We start from the raw sequence: 21081 nt of genomic DNA on the forward strand, positions 1-21081 counted from the left end.
TTTTCATATGTAACAGATCTACACAAAAAAGTGGTAAAATGCGTACCTTCGGCGAAATAAAAACAACTGCCAATATTTAACCTTCACCGAATGGCTACCTCGAAAAAACTTGCAAAAATCACCCAGAACGACACAAACTGGACGACAGTCAAAGAAAGAAAGCGTAAACTGTGAAAAATTACACAGGCATCGTAAATTTAAAGAAAAACAAGACAGGGGCAAAATTGGCATTTTATAAAAGTGCTGGGTGCACCAGCAATGTGTTGGGTGCACCTAGCAACTCCCTTCTTTCTATGGTCTTTCTCGAAGCCCAAAGCCGACCACGTGCTCTCCTCTTACAATTAAAAAAATAACAATGAAGACTAAAAGGTGAAAAGAAATGACCGGCGAAATAGAGCAAAACGGTTGCATTTCAAAAAAACAAAGAAGGATAAGAAAGCCAGCTTCTTCTTCTTCAGCTGCTGCTGCTGCTGCTGCTTCAACTTCCCAACAAATATTTCAACACACTCTCTCATTTCTTCAATTTCCGTTACGTAAAGCCACTTTCTCAAACCTCAGTTTCCGTAAGCGCTTCTTCTTCCTCTCAATTTTCCTCCTCTATTTCCGTTTCGCTTCTCAGTAACTCACTTCTTGTGTGGTAAATAAATAAAAGCTTTGGGGGTGCTTAGTTTTTTTTTTTTTTTTTTTACCTTTTTTTGCTTTTTTTATTTACTGAATTTTGTGGAACGAAAGGGTCTTGATGTTTTTGTTTGTGTTGGTTCTGTTGACATTTTGTTTCTGCTTACACTGCATGCATCTTGATGGTGATGATTGAAGTGTGTGTGTGTGTGTATGTGTGTGAGTTCTGAGTTGAAGTGTGCTGGTAATTTGGGTATTTCTGGTTTTCATTTCAGTGTTGTTGTGGTTGAAGTTGGTGAGAGACGAATCTTGGGGAATTTTGGATCTGTTTGCCGTGAAACCCTAATTTCTTGCTTGTGAGGCTTTGGAAATTGGGGTTCTGGTTAGATGGAAGCTGAGGATGGAAGTAGCAACGGTGATAATGGTGAAGGGGTTGGGTTGGATCGGAGGTTGGGTTCTGAAGATGGAGATAATGGGGGGAGAATTTTAGGTGGAAGTGGTGTTGCAGAAGGCGAAGAAGATCGGGGCTTGAAGGATAGAGCTGTAAGTTATGGGGTGGCAATTGGAGGTGAAGAAGTTCAGGATCTGAAGAAGGAAGCTGTAGATAATGGGGTGGCGGTTGAAGGTGGAGATGGTCTTGCTGAAGGTGAAGAAGTTCAGGACTTGAAGAATGAAACTGTAAATAATGGGATGGAAACTGAGGGTGGAAATGGTGTTGCTGAAGGCGAAGTTTGGACCTTGAAGAATGGCGTTATAAATAGTGGGGTGGCAATTGCTGATGGGAGTGCTGCTGCTGAAGATGGAGAGGTTTCAGGCTCAAAGAATGAAGTTAACGGGGTGGCATTTGCTGATGGGAATGGTGTTACTGAACATGGAGAAGTTTGGGGATCAAAGAATGAAGCTGTAAATAATGAGGTGGCAATTGTTGATGGGAATGGTGTTGCTTACAGTGGAGAAGTTCATGGCTCAAAGAATGGAGCTGTAAATAATGAGGTGGTCATTGCAGATGGGAATGGTGTTACTGAAGGTCAAGAGGATCACTGCTTGAAGAATGAAACTGTTAATAATGTAGTGGCAAATGCAGATGAAGGGAACTCTGGTGCAGTTGAGTGTTTTCAAACATACAAGAGGCGCAAGCATGCAAAGTCAAGTTCAGAATTTAAAGTCCAGGAGAACAGCAGAAAACATATGGGAGCTGCAAGTCAACTGTTGGTACAGGTTTTCTCTACTGCTTTTACGACATGTGTGCCTGTGATGGTTCTGTATTGCTACTTGTCGCACTGTATAAGAGATTTCATTTGTTATGTATGTCTTTTTGTGGAATTCTTAAGCTGCAAGCTGCTAGATTTTTATGTTTATGTAGAAAAGAGGTCAATCAGCTTGTAAGATGCACATGTGCTTATAATTTGTAGCTATGGAATAATTTGCAAGAGTGTCACGGGCATTCCTGTTCTATATGGATTGGGTTGTTTAGTCATATAGTTGAAAAAGTATTGATTGCAGAAAGATTTTATCCTTCCTTGGTTTTTATGGCTGATTTTACTCTGGCTATATTTGGATGAATGTAGTGCAGTGGTTGTTTCTTTAGCTGCTTCCTAAGGCATTTGTTCTAACCTAAGATATCAGGTTTCTGGTGTTTGGTTTCTTACAGTGGCTTCTTAATCTATGGTAGTGAGTATTGTAGAAGATTTATTAAGCTGAGTGATACCGAAGAAACATAAAGCTGAATGCTAATGTTATAGTAGAAGAAATACTGAATTCTGCTAATGTTTATGTTGTTCTGCTCTTAAGTCTTAATTTGTAAATGCTTTAAAGATATGGAATTACTCAGACAAAAGCACACACACAATCTTAGTTCAATAAATGGACTAGATGTTTGTAAGAATACCCTAACTAACCTCACCATGAGTTGCATTTGTTTCACACTTAGGTAGGTTATTGTTGGTTAATTTTGTGAATTTTAGGACAAAAATGATGAGGACAACATCCACACATGAAAAGAATCTGAAGATTTTTTTCTTCTTGTTTTGTAGATACTGTGCTCAAGAGCAGCTATGCCTTTTAAGTTAAAATTTTATTATGTTCAAAATGGAGTTGCAACTTTGAGCAGTGTACTCATTCAGACACTAGGGAAGGATGTATTTTGGTTATGGGTCATAATTTACGTTTCAATGACGAGAGAACTAATTTGCAAAGTTAATGTTTGGCATTGCTATTATGCTAAGATCAAATCCTCCTGTATGTACATTGTTGATGAAGATTAATGAGGCTGAATTGCAACCTATGTGCTGTATTTTCAAAATAATGTACTGGACAAGAAATTTACATGGAACCTTGGATTTATTGAGGGGGAGCCAGATTCTGTTTAACTTTTGTTGTAGGAGCCTAGGTGATGCAAGCTCCATTGGAGCTTGTAGGCCTAGGATCTTCTTCATCAATGGATTCCTTTGCTTCTTTGAAGATGAATGGCAGCGGAATGGAGAAAGGGAGAGAGAGAGGAGACGCCACTTTAAGGAGAAGATGAGTCTAGAAGAAGCTCACCACCATAGGAGGCCATGGATAAGAGCTTGGAGGAAGAAGGAGATGAATGAAGGGAGAGGGAGAGAAGAGCACGAAATTTTGTGCTCTAAATGAGCTTTGAAATCTGAAGTTTAATATTCAAATGATCAAAGTTGAAAAAAATGCACACACATGACCTCTATTTATAACCTAAGTGTCACACAAAATTGGAGGGAAATTCAAATTTCACTTGAATTTGAAATTGAATTTGTGGAGCCAAACTTTGGAGCCAAAATTTCACTAATTATGATTAGTGAATTTTAGTTATGGTTCAGCCCACTAATCCAAGATCAATTCCAAGATTCTCCACTAAGTGTGCTTAGGTGTCATGAGGCATGAAAAGCATGAAGGACATGCACAAAGTGTGACTATATGATGTGGCAATGGGTGTAGTAAGCAAATGCTCACCTCTCCCTCTAAAATTTAATTGGATTGGGCTTCTACCAATTCAATTAAATTTATTTCCAATCACACACATCAAATATCCACTTAGTGCATGTGAAATTACAAAACTACCCCTAATACAAAAACTAGTCTAGGTGCCCTAAAATACAAGGGCTGAAAAATCCTATATTTCTAGGGTATCCTACCTACATTATGGAGCCCTAAATACAAGGCCCAAAAATAATGAAACCTTAATCTAATATTTACAAAGATAAGTGGGCTCGTACTTAGCCCATGGGCCCGAAATCTACCCTAAGGCTCATAAGAACCCTAGGGCCTTCTCTTGCATATCTGGCCCAATCTACTTGGAGTTTTCTATCCAATGCCCTTGCGGGGTAGGATTGCATCACTAGGAGGGGGCTAATTTGCTTGATTTATGCAGGAATGATGTGATTCTCAATGATTATATTAATAATGGTAATACAACTTTCAAGGTTAAGGAGAAAATGACACTGATTGTATGTTTTAAGATATAAGATATTTAATTTGAGTAATGGGTTGAGAAAAATAAATTGCTTATTTTTAGCAGAAATTGTAATTTATATTTAGTAGATTTGTCTTTTTTTATTGGGTGGTGGTGGGGGTGTGGGAAGAATGATGGATAATTTGTTTTCCCTTTTGCTATCTTACATTATAATAATTTCTTTTATTGCATGTAATTACTCCAGCCAGTGGGGTTTAATTTTGTCCACTCATTACTTTGCTTGAATTACATTATTTTTTTTACTAGTTACTATTATAGTAGCATTTGTATTTAATGTGTGGGAAAAGAGAAAATTTGGCTGTAATCTACATTTGTGCTTCACAATATATCATGTGATGATTCTGGTCTTCGCCCATACATGACTTCAAGAGCACACTAAATACACTTTCTTGGCTCTTTCTGCAAAGCTGTATTTGAAATTTTCTCATGATTGTAGGCGGTGAAGAAACCATTTGATTTAGCTGTTGGCAACACTTCAAAAGATCATTCACATGACCATTGGGGGAATGTTGTACTAAAGCATTTATATCATTCATTAGGCAATGACAATGGTGGCATGAAGTGGTGTATAAGGGAAGCACTCATGAGCTGTCCTAAAATTAGTTGTGCCCCTACAATGAAGGTTGGTTCTGCAGTTAGAACTACACATATCCTGCATACACTACTTGCCCTAATTCACTTTTGTTCCTTCAGTTTTACTCTGCTCTTATTTTTCTGCAGGAAACTCTTAAAATTGTCAAAGATGGTCAGGAGTGCTCTCCGCAATTAGAAAGTTTGTTTTATAGATTACAGAGTGAAGCTAATGGACATGAAAATGTTGTGCACAACGGATTTTCTAGTGAGTCAAATGGCCGTGATACAACTGAGGGGTGCCAGCGTGTGTTCCGCGATATCTTAGCCTCTGAAAAGTTCAGTTCATTATGTAAAGTGCTACTTGAAAATTTCCAAGGAACGAAACCTGAAACTGTATTTGACTTTAGTTTGATAAACTCAAGGATGAAGGGGCAAGCTTATGAACAATCGCCTACACTTTTCCTATCTGATGTTCAACAGGTAATTTATAATAATAGCCTCTTTACTGTCAATTTTTACCCGGCTATATGATTTTACTTGAGAAAATTTGAAAAATTTAAATAACTGAATATGTGGTTTACCTTAGTGTCATGATGATGGTGTGCTTGTTTTGGCTTGCTCTTTTTTTTTTTTGGTGAAAACTTAATCAACAATCATGAATATCTTTTGCATCCAATTATCTATTATCTTCCTCAAAGAGATCCTTTCATTGGGAACTAAGCAGGTTTATTTTTTAATCATAAAGCACAGTGAAAACAAATGATATATCGATTTAAATAATCCATTTTTAAAGCAAAACCCCTTGTTAATGCAGAGAAAAAGTTCCTTGAATGTTTGCATTTTTTAAAGATCGCCCTATTAATGGAATTACAGTGTAAAATTGAGAAAGTTAATTTTCCCCTAATTGAGAAAAAAAAACACGGATTGTAATTGCAAGACCAGTATCAGTCAGTTGCTTGAGGAAATGGGGTAATACATTAAAAAATTGATACTTGAGAGGATTGCTAAATATTTTTTTTATATTGCTTGATCCCTAAAGTTCTAGTGGGTTGACCTGGATTTGGGAGTTTTTCTATTGGATTCATATAGTTCTGGGTTGTTTTTGTCTTTGTTGTTTATCATTGATCTTCAGAGCTACTTTGGTGCCTAGGCATCTTATGTTTATTTATAATTTTTTTCAAACTACAATGTTGCTTGGTATTCACATAAACTGTAAGTTGACAGGGTTAAGTTCTCATGTCTTGCTTCAAGGATTAGTATCTAAAGAAACAGATGATTTTCATTGTTCTCTATTTTAATATATCATTGTGAAAAGTGATGAGAAGATTCATTCATGATTTCTTGGCCCAGATATGTTGCACTTGAATTGGATATAGTCGGACTATATAGAGATAAATTAATGGAGGAGACAAACCTAACTAAATAAGGGAAAAACTTTGGACCTTTACATTATCTGATTCAGGAATCGATTATAATAATTCCTATTAACCTGATGTCCTTATCAGAATTCAGAACTGTCCATAATCTTCATTGCCTAACCATAACCATCCCTAATCTTCATGTCCCCTCAAGCTGGAAGTAGATGTTGATTAATCCCAGCTTGGAACTTATTTTTATACTTTTTAAAGCCTTTGCGAGTATAGCAATTTGAAGGTTTGAAAGAGTATAGTTAGTGTTGAGTCTCCTTCTATCTTCTTCATAATGAAGTGTCTATCAATCTCCACATGCTTGGTTTGTTGTAAAAATTCGAATTCTTTGCAATTCTTATTGTTTGCTTGATTGTTACAAAATAACTTTTTTGGTCCTTTGCTTGTGATCTTAAGCTCATTATCCTTTTCTGTCACCTTCTCTCACATGTGCCATGTGCCATTGTTTGGACTTCGAGTTTGAGCACTATTGCATGCTACCATTGATTGCTTTTTGCTTCTTCATGTTACCAAAATTCCCTACTTGTAAGTGCAATAATCATAGGTGAGATCTAGGATATGTTAGAGAAACTCTAATGGGAGTTGCATAACTCATTTTTTTCAAATAAGGAACTATTTCATTCTGAATATCATCACTAGAGTTGTTTTAGTTGCAAATTACACAAGGAACTGCATCCTCTTCAAGAAACCTTTCCAAATCATACAACACAGGCCTGACATTTAAGGTGTATTGTGAAAGCAACAAATTTAAGTACCCAAAAAGATAAAAAAGCTTAATGTGCGGTGAGTACCAAGACTAGCACATTCAGCCATATCCAAATCCTTCGAGCACAACCCCAACGAGGATCAATACCAACATGATCAGCCACATGTTGATGTCTAGCACACTCCTTTTTCCTTTTCCTATCTTTTGTGCATTAATCTGTTGTTTGATGTAGAGCAGTCATGTGGCAATGAGCCCACCAAAATATATGCTTTGAAGGGTAGAATTCCAGTTGCAATGAAAAACAAACCCTCCCCTGCCATCCGCCCATCCCATTCTAGAACCATGGGGTAAAACTGCAGTCAAATCCAATTGATCCTCACATGCTTACAACTCCTTCATGCTGTCACAACATATCTTAAAGAATCCTCTCCTACTGCCAGCATTAGATAGGTGCCAAGTAGGTGCTCACCACTTGCACTTGCAGCACCTGTGCGAAGGACACGTCAACATGATCTAGTGACATCCTGAAAGGTGAGGAGAGTTCGGTGGCACTGTCCTGTACATTTTGGACACCACAGATTGAAGGGATGGCTTTTATGGTGGGGGAGAGAAAAAAATACAAGACAGATCGAAGGTAGATCTACTTTTGAGAGATGAAAGGTTAGAGGTGAGTGGCTAGGAGATTGAAATGGTGAGTAATTGGGAGTAGTTGGAATTATGCATGAAAGTTATTTCTTTTGTTGGAATGGATGTAAGTCAATAAAATTGGGAACATTAAGATCTAAATGTTAAAAATGGTGATCAGTAAAAAAAAAATTCTACCATTTCACTTCTACGTTAAAATTGTGAATGAAAAAATGATTAATGTCATAAAGTTTTACTGTTAAAAATTGTATATATAGCAAATCAAGTGGCAAGATAATTTCACAACTCAAACCTCAAATTTCACTCATTTTGTTCACTTACACACTTTTCTATTCCTTTCATTTGATTTTTCCAAATGGATTCTAATCAATTTATTTCTTTTTTAAATTTTATGCAAAATTATCACTCTCCCCAACTCCTTTTAAAATCTTCCATTTTTAAAAAATTCAAAAAGTAACCCAACGATCAGAAATTTTCAATTTTCTATGTTGCCATTTGCATATCAATTTCCCTTGTTTAAATCACCATAAACTAATCTTGCCATGTTTTATGGGTTTTTTTAAGGGTATAAGTAGTGAGCAGTTCATTGATAAAGAACTCGAAATACTGGTTGGGTCAATGTTTGAGTGCCAAGTTCCACCATTTCCATCCAAGTAGGCATGGAAAAGTTTTATGTCAAGGGAAGGAGAAGGGTAAAATGCTCAAACAATTTAGAGAAAGATGCATCATTAAGGAGGATACACTTTTCATTTAAACTTGACCAAAAGACATAGTTTTTTTATTAAGGATTGAAGATAACCATAACGAGTATTGTGGTAATTTGCAAGAGGCAAATGATCCCACAAAAATCTCAACATAGATTGAGTAAAATCTTAAAAGTTTGTGGGGTGTTACAAACAAGCCATTCAAGTAAAGAAAAGTGGCAGCTTTGTTGAGAAAGCCATCATAGCATGTGCATGTAACATTTATGCATAAGATGAAGGCGGACATCATAGAAGGTCAACTTTTGGATACTGCACTTTCATTGGAGGAAATCTAGTTTACTTAGAGGAGTGAAAACCAGTGTGGTGGTTAGGAGTAACAGAGGTAGAATATAGATGAATGGCATAATGGATTTGTGCATAGGATCCTGAGCAAGGTGCCTAAAGGCAACTCTGAAGAGAGGAATGCTATACAGAGAAATGGATGCCTGATGGTGGAAATGTACAGGGATGCGAATTGGGAAGACTAGCAGTATTATACAGAATGAAGCATGTGGAAGGCGATAGGCATTTTGTTAAGGAGGAAATAGAGAAGGTTAGATTTGCATTCCTATACTCCAACCAAAGATCAAATTTGTCGACATTACGATCAAAACCTTGGGAGAACCACATCACGAAAGCTAGCTGTTGTAGTTGGAGAGTCCAAGGCCTTATCAAACCCACACTAGAATCCCATAATGTGGGACTCAAGTCCCATGCCTTACAATTGGATCCCAACATCCCACCATGCTCTGCAACCCTAGTGGCCATGCCATGCAAGTTTTCTGTGCACTATCCCTTTGATTAGTTCCGAGAAACACTGCAATGCCACCTTCACCACTTGTGCCACTCATTTGCATGTAATAGATATGGGGGAAGGCTCTGATACTAATTGATAGAATTGGATTAGATTTGTGAGTAAAAAGTACAAATTTTTATTGATGAAGCTTAGTTCACAATCCTGCCACAACATGGGTACAATACCAAGAACTGAAACTATGCAAAGAATAGTAAATTCCCTGGATATTAGAGAGATCCATGATTTACCCTATCCATAATGCTAACTCGCCAATTGACCAAGTACTTCCCTCAATCCGTTTCTATCTATAGGCAGCATGCCTTATTTCTCTAATTATTCTTGCCCTCAACTAACTAACTCTAATTATGTTACTAAATGGGTATCTATCACATAATAACCATAGGTTTATTCAAAAAGCAATTTGAGAGTATAATTCTTAGAATTTGGGCATAGGGTCTAACTCAACCCCTCAAAATTGGCTTGTAAGGTGAGGACTGCTCAAGCTTTATAAGCTCTATTTAAGCCATATCTTTAGTTGATGTGGGACTAAACCACCATCCTTGAGGTTGCAATTAAGGTAGCCCCCAAAGAGGCTGAAACTAAGGCTGGTTAGGGGTATCCGCAATTAAGGTGGCTTTCCAACAATAATTGACAAGCTGTCCATGGAGGATATCTCCAAGAAAATGTTTTTTGTTAGGGGTGGGGCAGGGGGTTGTTAGCATCCATCAATAAATGTTTGATTTTATTTTATTACTGTAAATATTCTGTTTTATTAGGTTAGAGTGTGAATATTCTACAAATTAGGAAATCAGCTCTCTAGGATGCTGCGATTAAGCTAGGATATTTTGTACTTTCTTTTATGGTAGTAATTTTTATTTATGGTTCATTGTTTCTCCCTGTCCATCCTCTCTGTAAGAGGATTTGTATTTGTAGTAGTACAGAAAACTTATTCCAAATGTCTTTGATATCCTTGTCAATAGTGTGTCTCCTTCCTTTAAACTTGATTTTTAGATTGGATCCACTTGGGTATTTGTTGGTTTGAACCCAAGTATTCTAGTTTTCTTTAGTAAACCAAGGATATATTTTCTCTGTGAAATTGAGGGCCTGTTTGATTTCAATTTTCCAGAACAATTTTTTGTTTTAAAAAACAGAAACATAAAAATAATTGTTTGAACATTTATTTTTTGCTTGATTGTTTTAAAAAACTGCTTCTCATAATCTGTTTCAAGAATAGAAAACTAAGGGGCAGTTTACTTGTGTTGAAAACCAGAATCAAATTTATTTTATTTGTCATATATCAGATTTGTAGGCAAGTAATCCGATTTAGAGAAAACAAAATCTCCTCTAATTTATGTGTATTTAATATCTATTTATTGTAATAAGCCAGTATAAACCTTGCTCCGTGTTGTCATTCAAACACACGGTTTTCAGCAAATATGCTCTATGTCTCTCTCTTTAAACAACTTATACCATTTTCTGTTTTTATTTTCAATAAAAATAGAAGATGATCAAGAAAATGTGCTTGCTTAGAATTTTCATTTTCAATTTTAGAAAACACTCAAAATTTCAGAAAATTTTGAAAACACCTGAAAGTCATTTTGGAAATATTTTTGAAATTTTCGTAGGTCCCTTTTATGGTTGTGGTGGAGGTCCCCATTCATCCCCACTAGAGTGCACAAAAGCATGTTGCACATGAACTTCCTCTCTCTATCTCCATCGTGTCATGAACAATTGCCTTCAAGTTGTGCCTCAGCTTCTTGAGGAGATGGTGAGACCTGGTATCAAGCTGTGCTTCAGTGGTGGAGGTCTGTGCATGGTGTTTGACAACAGTGCTTTGGTTTGGTTTGCATGGACCGTGGTAGGTTTGATGAGCAGTTGCACTTAATAATAGCAGCCTAGGAAATAGTCCCCACCAAGTCTATTAAGAGACTATATATACATGGATGATGCAGAACCTAAGAATTACATTCTCTTTCTCTTAATAATAAAGCTTTACCTTCTCTAAGTTCACCTTTTTTTCTCTAAATTCTCCCCCTCTAAGTTCAATGAAAGGCATAATATGTAAAAGGTTGCCATAACACACTAAGATATACAATCTTGGGTGTGTGACCGTGTGCTTTTCTATGGGCAATGGAAATATCAATCAAGATCATCAGTTGATGGTAAATTAGGAACATTTTGGGACTCAATATTTCTTAAACTTGCTGTTGTTAGAGTTAATGTGAAGAGGATAGTTAGGGATTGTCTTTATGTAATTACAAATATTCTAATTACTGTAATTACATAAGGAAATTTCCCAACTATCCTCTTTAGAATTACTCAACATATGCAAAACCACTAAGAAGGATTTAGATATCAATGGTTTGTCTATAGACATGATTCACAATAGAAAAATCTTGGTTATTGTCGAGTGAAATTTCTGAAATATAAATCTAGCTTTGGATTTTCCTTTTATGGGATACACTGAAGTAACTCTTGTTTGATCATCTACTATTGCAATGAACCATCTAGTGCTTGACACCTGTAACACAGGATGGCCTCCAAACCTTGAAAAGGGATGAGAAGGTTGATAAGTGTGTATAGAAGCAAGTTTTTTGTGTGTTTAGCTAGTTGACAGAATTCATGAATATATTTAGATTTTTATTTTAATCAATGGTCAAGTCAAATTCGACAAGGATTTTTGCATTAGTAGGGGGTAGCTTTTCTTGGATTTCTAGCAGTTGTTCTACTTATGTAGCCATATTATGGTTCCTAATGAAACTGTAGCAGTTTCACTAAGGAACCATGTGTATGGTATTCTACTTATGTACATAGTACCTCTGGTACTTGTATTTATTCATATATATATATATATATAATTATTTTTGCCGATCAAAAAAAAAATTAGATTTTTATGGACAAACAAGGATGGAAACAACTTTGCAGGATACATGATCATCAATCTAAAATGCCATAGCATAACATCATCATGGGTTTTGACAGAAGCAGACACCCTACTACATGCCATTGGGACTGAAGCAAGTTAGCTGTTCAAGTTTGAATTTATGGTCATTGTGAATTTTGTAATAGATAACAAGCTGCATTACAAATTTGGAACAAAGAGGACAGATTCAAGTGTTAAATCTTCAGAAACTTTGAGAGCCAGTGCAGAAGCTTTGGGTTTCCAGTCAGCAGTTTGCTGTGAATTTTCTAACTTGTATCCACAGTCCTTAATTTGTCCTAGACTCTAGAAAAGGTCACATGATGGTCTCCCTTTCCATGGTCTACCATCATTTCCCTGATTCTGGTTTACATGAAGAGCAGAATCTTCGCCTTCAGAAAGAGGTCCTTGATTTCCCATTCCATCATGACTTCTCTTCTGCTTTATTCTCTTCTAACCACTGCAAAAGTTTCATGGAGGGATGCATCTTCCATGAATTCTTCCTTGTACTTCATCAAGGTCATTATTGAGGCCAATAAAAAATTTGAAGATCCTCTCCTCCATGATTTTATTATATATTTATTGATCATCTTGGCAATTCCAACTGTCAGTTTCAAAATGTATCAAGTTGATGTCAGTGCTGAGTAAGGACATTATAATATTCAGTTAAAGAGGTTTCACCTTGCTGGAGGATGTAAGGATGCTTTTATCTTGAAAAATTCAGAAGTATTCACCAGGTTGAGTAGGTTTCCTTGATGCTGCCCAAGATTTCCTTTGCAGTTGAATAGAACATAAAGTTTTGACCTATTTTCAAGTTCATGATGTTGATCAACCAATTTCCAGTTCCTAGTTGGATTTGGATTAGACTTGGAAGGAGGATCAGCAGTGCTGGTAAGGTAATCACCTTTTCCTTTACCACTGATGAAATGGGAACAAATGGAGACCATTGGAGATAATTTTTGCCATTGAGTCTGTGCGTGATGAGGATGTCCAAAGCATGCAGATTTCATATTAGATTGACAGACAATGCTCATATTGGAGAGGTGATGTTGGAGTGTCTGCTGGTGTCATAAGTGATGGCTGGAATAGAGGGGTTCTTTAGTATTTGATGTTGGTCCAGCGGCCTCAATAACTTAAGAGGGATAGACTTAGAATACAGAAGAAGCAATAATCAATTTAATAATATTCTTTAAACATGCAAGACAAAATTGATTGCAACAAAATAAATGAGATAAGGGAAGAGAGAATGCAAACACAGTTTTTATACTGGTTCGACAAAATCCGTGCCTACATCCAGTACTCAAGTAACCCACTTGAGATTTTTCATTCCCTTTGTAAAAATCCGTTTACAAAGTCTGAACCACACAGGGACAACTCATCCCTTGTGTTTAGGAATCCTTATAACTTAAGAGACCCTCAGTCCCTTAATCAATCCCTTTGAATGAGAAGAAAGAAAGAAGAATTTTTTCTTGAGCAAAGGATATTACAATTGAAGTTCATGGAAAAACTCTTAATAGATTTGCAAGTGTTTGCCCAAGAGTTTCTTCTGAGAGAGCATTTGACAATGAAGTTCTTTTGGAATCTCTCTCATTTCCTTTTGAGAGAATAAAATATTTTGGACCAGCAAAACTCTCTTGAGAATTCGTGTCCAAGTCACCTATTTATAGGCCTTTGATGACCATTACCAATTCAATCAAAAGATATAACTGTTGGCAGATTTTCTGAAAACTCTCCACTGGTAATCGATTACAATATTTGTGTAATCGATTACACAGTTATAATTTGAAGGGTCATGATTTTTTAATTTGAATTTCAGGAGTTTCGTTGTTGGTAATCGATTATAGACATATGGTAATCGATTACATATTTAAAATTCAAATTCAAAATCCTTTTCAACAACTCTTTTTCATTATTCCCTTCTGGTAATCGATTATCAGAGCCTTCCATGACTTTGAAACTCTTTGTTTTGAGGCAAGACTTTATCTTTAGTGAATCTTGAAACAAAACTTTATTTGTTGAAACAATCTTGAATTAATCTTAAAACAAATGTTTATTCTTTGAAGCAGTTTTGTTTGATTCTTCTTTGGTATCATCAAAATTCATGTATTCATACATTCACATTCTCTCTTTTTGATGATGACAATCAAGTGATTTCTTTTCGACATCATCAAAACAATGCATGATTTACATTCTCCCCTTTTTGATGATGACACTCATTATCCAAGACTTGATCTTTTTGACATCATCAAAATCTTCATAATTTACATTCTCTCCTTTTTTGATGATGACAACCACCTGTAGGTTAGGAACAAAAAAAAAAATTCATTTGTATATAGTTTTACTCCCCTTTGTTTTGCAATGATTGCTTATATGAAACAGTTGAAGATTTCATATATAAAAAGTTGTTTTATAAAGATTTCATATATCTTGTATCTATCTCTTCCCCTTTGTTAACATAAAAAACAAATTATGAATAGAGAGGAGAAAAATGTTATCACTTGTTGCAATGTATGAGAATCAAGTGATATAAAAAAACATTAAAACAATCATTCAATATTAATCAAGCAAAAATAAGTACAATAACACATCAATCAAACACAATCAAATATAATCAATCATCAAACATTTCAAATCAAATTAATTAAATTAACAATCAACTAACTATGCACAATAATTTCTATTAAAAAAATATTCAAATTTTAAATTTCAAATTATAAATTTTAAATTTCAATTTTTAAATTTGAAATTTCAAACTTCAACTTCCAACTTCAACTTCCAGTAACTTTTCCTTCCAACTTTCAATTTTCATTTTCAATTTTCATTTTCAACTTTCAACTCCTAATAACTTCAATTTCCAACTTCTAACTTTCAATAACTTCCATTTATAACTTCCAACTTCCAACTTTCACTTCCAACTTCAACTTTAACTTCCATTTTTAACTTCCAAATTTTAATTTCAAATTTTAAATTTTAATTTTCAAATTTCAATTTTGAAATTCAAAATTTCAAATTTCAATTTCAAAATTTCCTTTTCTAAATTTAATATAGTTTTCTTAAAATATGAAATTAATTTGAAAAGTTTAATAGATTCTTTAAAGACAATCTAAAATTCAATCAGGAACAACCATCAAAGACAATCAAAACTCAATCAAGAACAATCATCAAACACAATTAATCAAATATAAAATATAATCCATCAAACTAACAAAAATTGAATATCAATCAAGATAAACACATCAATCAAAAAACACAATCAATCAAATTCAATCACAATCATCCAGAATAGTCTAAACTCAAGTAGAAAACAAGTATAAAAAGTAATCAATCAAAGACAAGTGACATGTTGGTATCATTTGATATCACTTGTTAGACTTGTTGATCAAGTGACCTTTGTTGTCTCCATAAATCACATATTCACTTTTCTTGGGGAGAAATGTGGCCATTGTTTGTTGTCTTCATAAATCACATATCCACTTAACTTAGGGAGAAATATGAATAAACTTTGATGCATGCCATGTGTTTGGAGAAATTGTTATCAATGTATCGACTTTGCTTTTCTCCGTTTTCATAGTCTTTTATCATGATATTCAGACTTACGATTTTATTCTCTGAATCACTTGAAGAATTTATGACATTATCTTTCCAAATGATGTATCCTTTATTTTCTTTCTTCTCTTTGAAATTTCTCGTCAGATTTTTCATTCTTCTTTTGAAGACAGGACAATTGAATCTCATGTGCTCAGATTGATTGCATTCAACATTTTGGGACTAAGGAGAAATCTTCTTTCTTCTTTCATCATCATCTTCTTTCTTCTCTAGTTTTTTTATTTTATGTAGTTGCATTTCTCTCTACCATTATAGGAATAAAAAAATCAAATTTAATGGCTTCCCATATCTTTAAATTTATGGCTTCTTTAAAGATTTGCATTCGGGTTTTTCAATAATGGTAACCCTCACCATTGAACATAAGAGCCTATTGATAGAATTTTCTCAGGAAATGGAAAGTTGGATGAAGCCATATTTATTCTTGAAGTTTTTAAAATTTATATAAGAATCCTGCTCTGATACCACTTGTTGGTTCAGTGGCCTCAATAACTTAAGAAGGATAGGCTTAGAATGCAGAAGAAGCAACAATCGATTTAATAATGTTCTTTAAACATACAAGACAAAATTGATTACAACAAAATAAATGAGATAAGGGAAGAGAGGATACAAACACAGTTTTTATACTGGTTCGACAAAGTCTATGCCTACGTCCAGTACTCAAGCAACCCACTTGAGATTTTCCACTCCCTTTGTAAAAATCCGTTTACGAAGTCTGAACCACACAGGGACAACCCATCCCTTGTGTTCAGGAATCCTTACAACTTAAGAGATCTTTAGTTCCTTAATCAATCTCTTTGAATGAGAAAAAAGAAAGAAGATTTTTCTCTTGAAGCGAAGGATATTAGAATTGAAGTCCATGGAGAAACTCTTAATGGATTTACAAGTGTTTACCTAAGAGTTTCTTCTGAGAGAGCATTTGACAATGAAGTTCTCTTGGAAGGTCTTTGATGGCCATTCACAACTCCAATAAAAAGATGTGACTGTTGGCAGATTTTCTGAAAACTCTCCACTGGTAATCAATTACTATATTTGTGTAATCGATTACACAGTTATAATTTGAAGGGTCATGACTTTTGAATTTGAATTTCAGGAGTTTCGTTGCTGGTAATTGATTACAGACATATGGTAATCGATTACATGTTCAAAATTCAAATTCAAAACCCTTTTCAACAACTCTTTTTCATTTTTCCCTTCTAGTAATCGATTATACTTCCTGGTAATCGATTACCAGAGCCTTGCATGAATTTGAAACTCTTTGTTTTGAGACAAAACTTGATCTTTAGTGAATCTTGAAACAAGACTTTGTTTGTTGAAGCAATCTTGAATTAATCTTGAAGAAAATGCTTATCCTTTGAAGCGGTCTTGTTTGATTTTTCTTTGACATCATTAAAATTCATGTATTCATACATTCACATTTGAGAGTGCTTTGGTACCATAAAAAGTCATATGATACCATGGAGAGGTGATGTTGGAGAGGCTGCTGGTGTCAGAAGCCATGGCAGGAATTTAGGGTTTCGTTTGTATTTGAGAGCGCTTCGATACCATGAAGAACTAATGAATGAATTCACTTCTCTCAGTTGTAATCCTAATCCTAATATATAATAAAACTGTCCAATCCTCTTCCACGTGTTGCTTTTTGGTGGAAAATTTCCCGCCTAATGGCATTAATGTTAATTTCATACAAAACATTTTATTTATTATTTGAACATTTTGCCTTTTTCTGTGCATGTACGCAGCTGCAGGCACTTACTCTAGTATAGTGATACAGTGTTTACAATTATACAATTCAATACAGGTGGTGAGAAGATTCACCGATGATTTCTTGGCCCATATTTGCTACACCGAAATCAGATATAATCAGATTGTCCAGAGCTAATTAATGAGAAGAGACAAACCTAGCTAAATAATGAAAAAAAATAGGTCCTACAATTTTTATGTGCTACAATATTTCCTAAACTGAATAAATTATGATAACCCCTATCAACTTGATTGCATCAGAACCATCTATAATCTTTGCCTAATCAGAATCATCCATAATCTTCAGTGTTGTTTAAGGATATTTCTTTAGAGTGCTTGTTAATTTTATAGCTTTTGAGCCGGTGACAGGAGAATTTAATTTCTTATTTTACATGACATGACATTGTCGATATTTCTAGGTTTGGCGAAAGCTTCAAAGTACTGGAAATCAGATTGTTGCTATGGCCAGGAGTCTCTCCAACATGTCAAAAGCTTCCTTCTGTGAGCAGGTAAAGAAAACTCTTGTAGTTATTTGCCACAGCACCTAAGTTCCATTCTTTTTTCTTTGCTTCTGAATTTTATTCTTTTTTAGCTATGCGTTATGTTTTTTCTTGTCTTTTTTTGATCATATCTTTTCCTTATTGTCAGGTGGGAATTTCAGCGCAGAGTTCCTTTGAAGATGAAAAGGAAGTGGTAAGAGTATTAAATTTTTATTCTGATATTTCATATGCTGATAATGCATTTATCCGGATCAAGTTTGATAAATCTAATATTTAGATAAATTTTGTTTTGGCATCAGAGTTAAGGAAGCTTTGATAATTGGATAATTTTTTTGCACAGATTCCTAATCCTCTCATACCTCTGCCATTATTCTATGCAATATGTACAGGAGACTATTATTTTTATTGTAATATCATAAGTTACAGTTTTTGTATTGGAAGATACAGTATAAAATAAAATACATGCATATATGCCCTGGTATTTTTGAAAAAAAGAGAAGAATAACTGTTTCAGTTTTGTTAAAAAAACATGAAATAAAATTAAGAAGCAAACCCTGAAGAGTCTTTTAGCTCAAGTGACAGCAAATCTCTATGGGGACATAATGCAAGGTCCAAATTCCACTGAGGATGCTTTGCTCCAACTCTGGCTTGCTCTCCCTCCCCCACTCGGTTGTCGATCTCCTTTTAACCATTAAGAATAAAGAAACCAAAGTTGCAACCCTTTTTTCCTTTGCACCTTCTAGCTACTCTGACAGACCAATGCTGTAAATTACATGACAGAGACACATGATATTGATTATTAATCAACTCTGGTCAAATGCATAAGATCTGAGACCAAAATTGGTTGTCCTTTTTGTTCTGTTATGTCTTAGCTATATCATAGATTAGAGATTCCTCATCCCTAACACCTATTTCTGCATGATCAAAGACCAATGTTTCTTCTCTTTTCTTCTTCCTTTTATTTTTGTTGCTTTTTTTTTTTCTTTCTTGAAAGACTAAATGAATGAAGAATGAGTTGTGGTTGTATGGCCAGAGTTTATCCCTTATCAATCCTCTGGCATCTAAAAATTCACTGTAATCAGCAGTCAGGGAACTTGTTTGATTTTTAAGAGCTTTCTGGGTTTTTCCAAGCTTAGCCTATCTATTGTGCACAGGATTGTTTAAACTGCAAAAGCTCTGCCTTTTTATGTTGCTCAATCAGTAGCAAGTGTACTTCATTCGATATGAAATTTTGCTTGGGATATATTAAACTTAAAGTTGTTTTTATGTTGTCATGTCAAACAGCTCTGTAACCAGGAATCCATCTCTCACATGAAACCAGAGCAGACAGTAGAATGTGTTGCATTCAGACTTGGCACTTGCTGGCATTGTGGAGACAAAGCAGATGGGACAGACTGTTTGGTTTGTGATTCATGTGAGGAGATGTATCATCTGTCCTGTATTGAGCCTGCTGTGAAGGAAATACCCTACAAAAGCTGGTTCTGTGCCAATTGTACTGCTAATGGAATTGGATGTCGACACAAGAATTGTGTGGTGTGTGAACGGTTGAATGCCCTGAAGACCCTGGATGATATTGTTGGTGAGGAAAACATCCCTACAAATGAGGAAACACTGAATGAATTAGAAGAGAATTCAAATTGTACTTATGATGGGATTCAAATTTCCACAGATAGGAGAAACTCATCCGACTGCAAAATTTGTAAAATGGCGGTGGATGGTGAAAAAGTAAAAATCTGTGGTCACTCTTTTTGCCCTAGTAAATACTACCATGTAAGTTGTTTGTCAAGTAAGCAGCTAAAGTCATATGGTCACTGTTGGTATTGCCCTTCTTGTATATGCCAAGTTTGCCTCACCGACAAAGATGACAATAAGATTGTACTCTGTGATGCCTGTGATCATGCATACCACGTCTACTGTATGAAACCTCCACAAAATTCTATTCCGAAAGGGAAATGGTTCTGCATAAAATGTGAGGCAGGGATACAGGCAATACGCCAGGCAAGAAAGGCGTATGAGAGTAACAAAGGGAAAGTTGGTCAGAATGATTCAAAGCCAAATGAAGATATTGACAAGAAATGGAACAAAAAGCGAGGACGGGAATTAGACAATGTTGGAGGAATGATGGACATGCTTATAACTGCTGCAAATACTCTGAATTCTGAAGAGGACTTAAATGCAATGCTGATTGACTCAAAGAAAGCATTAACATGAGGGCGTGTGTGCTAACTGCTAATACCTAATGTTTTCTATTTCCTGCATTTGTTTAAGTCTTTAGATAACTGATTTTGTTACCGTTGGAGAGAAAGGATTATAGAGGCCAAGGAGCAAAAAGCATCAATAGAAAAAAAACTGTGATAAGTGAAGTATGGGATATTTTGCAGGCCAGATACTGATGCAATATGTGGTTGATATGAAATTTAATAGGTTGCTTTGCTCCCTGCAGTATATAATGTTTTGGATTGTCATGATTACTTAAGCGAAGACTTCAAATTAGAATAATATCGATTTCCAATTTGTGGATAATCAAAAGGGATGATGTTTTACCCTTTAGATTTCAATGTTTCAGTGCCAATTTTGCACAAGCCTTGAACAGTATTCTGTTCTTGATTTTCTTATCCGTTCAATGAATGACTCTGGGAGTGTTTGAAAGAGTTTCTTCAATTCTCAATTTAGTTTACAAAAATAAAATGACCTTTCTGTAAACTTTTTTTCGGCTGATTTCCAATTTTTCATAAGTTGTACGGTTAAGTTTATGAACAAGTTCTTACCACTTTTTTTTTTATATTTTAATTTTTTTAACTTTGTTTTCCTAAAGTCTTGAGTAGAATCACGTCTCCCTTATGTTTTAACCTCTTTTCTAAACAAATTTATTTTGAAAATTTATTTATTTAAAATGACTTCAATCAAATAAAAAATGAAAGTCAAGTTTTAAAACATAATCTTTGGAATATGACTTTTCATCTATTTATATATAATTTACCCTTTCTTGTAGTTTTGCATAGATAAAAATACAAAATTTAGTTTCTGGAAGTGTAAAAAGTGCAACAAATGTCCTGTTGTAAACTTTTGTCTGTCACCATTAATAAAATAGACTATGTGACACGGAGGGACAAATTTGTCACTGAAATGATTGTCAACGTGGATTGCTAGCATAGGGACATATTTGTCATAATTTTTTTTTATTTTTAGTCTTCCTACTTCACTAACAAATGTGTTCCTAAAAGATGAAAATGCTTGAAAGTATAAAAAGTGCGATAAATATATCCGGACGTTAATAATGATTGTGACTAATTATTATTATTATTATTATTATTATTATTATT

At 34.9% G+C, this 21081-nt stretch overlaps 1 protein-coding gene across 3 annotated transcripts; it reads left to right on the forward strand.

Annotated features, from left to right (window-relative positions):
* The first annotated feature begins 369 nt into the window (after window positions 1-369).
* On the forward strand, window positions 370-20281 carry LOC100810450 (PHD finger protein EHD3). 3 transcript variants are annotated; one of them, XM_006596182.3, is made up of 7 exons: window positions 370-563; window positions 894-1836; window positions 4542-4727; window positions 4826-5158; window positions 17678-17767; window positions 17907-17951; window positions 19043-20281. In XM_006596182.3, the coding sequence occupies exons 2-7, from the start codon at window positions 1006-1008 to the stop codon at window positions 19967-19969; spliced, it is 2412 nt and encodes an 803-aa protein (XP_006596245.1). In that variant the 5' UTR covers window positions 370-563; window positions 894-1005; the 3' UTR covers window positions 19970-20281. The 3 variants fall into 3 exon arrangements, with proteins under 3 accessions (XP_006596245.1, XP_006596246.1, XP_014622425.1); XM_006596183.3 differs by having other exon boundaries at window positions 894-1830; XM_014766939.2 differs by having other exon boundaries at window positions 911-1836.
* Window positions 20282-21081: the final 800 nt, after the last annotated feature.

The sequence above is a fragment of the Glycine max genome, chromosome 14 (genome assembly GCF_000004515.6).
Source record: "Glycine max cultivar Williams 82 chromosome 14, Glycine_max_v4.0, whole genome shotgun sequence".
NCBI classification, from domain to species: Eukaryota; Viridiplantae; Streptophyta; class Magnoliopsida; order Fabales; family Fabaceae; genus Glycine; species Glycine max.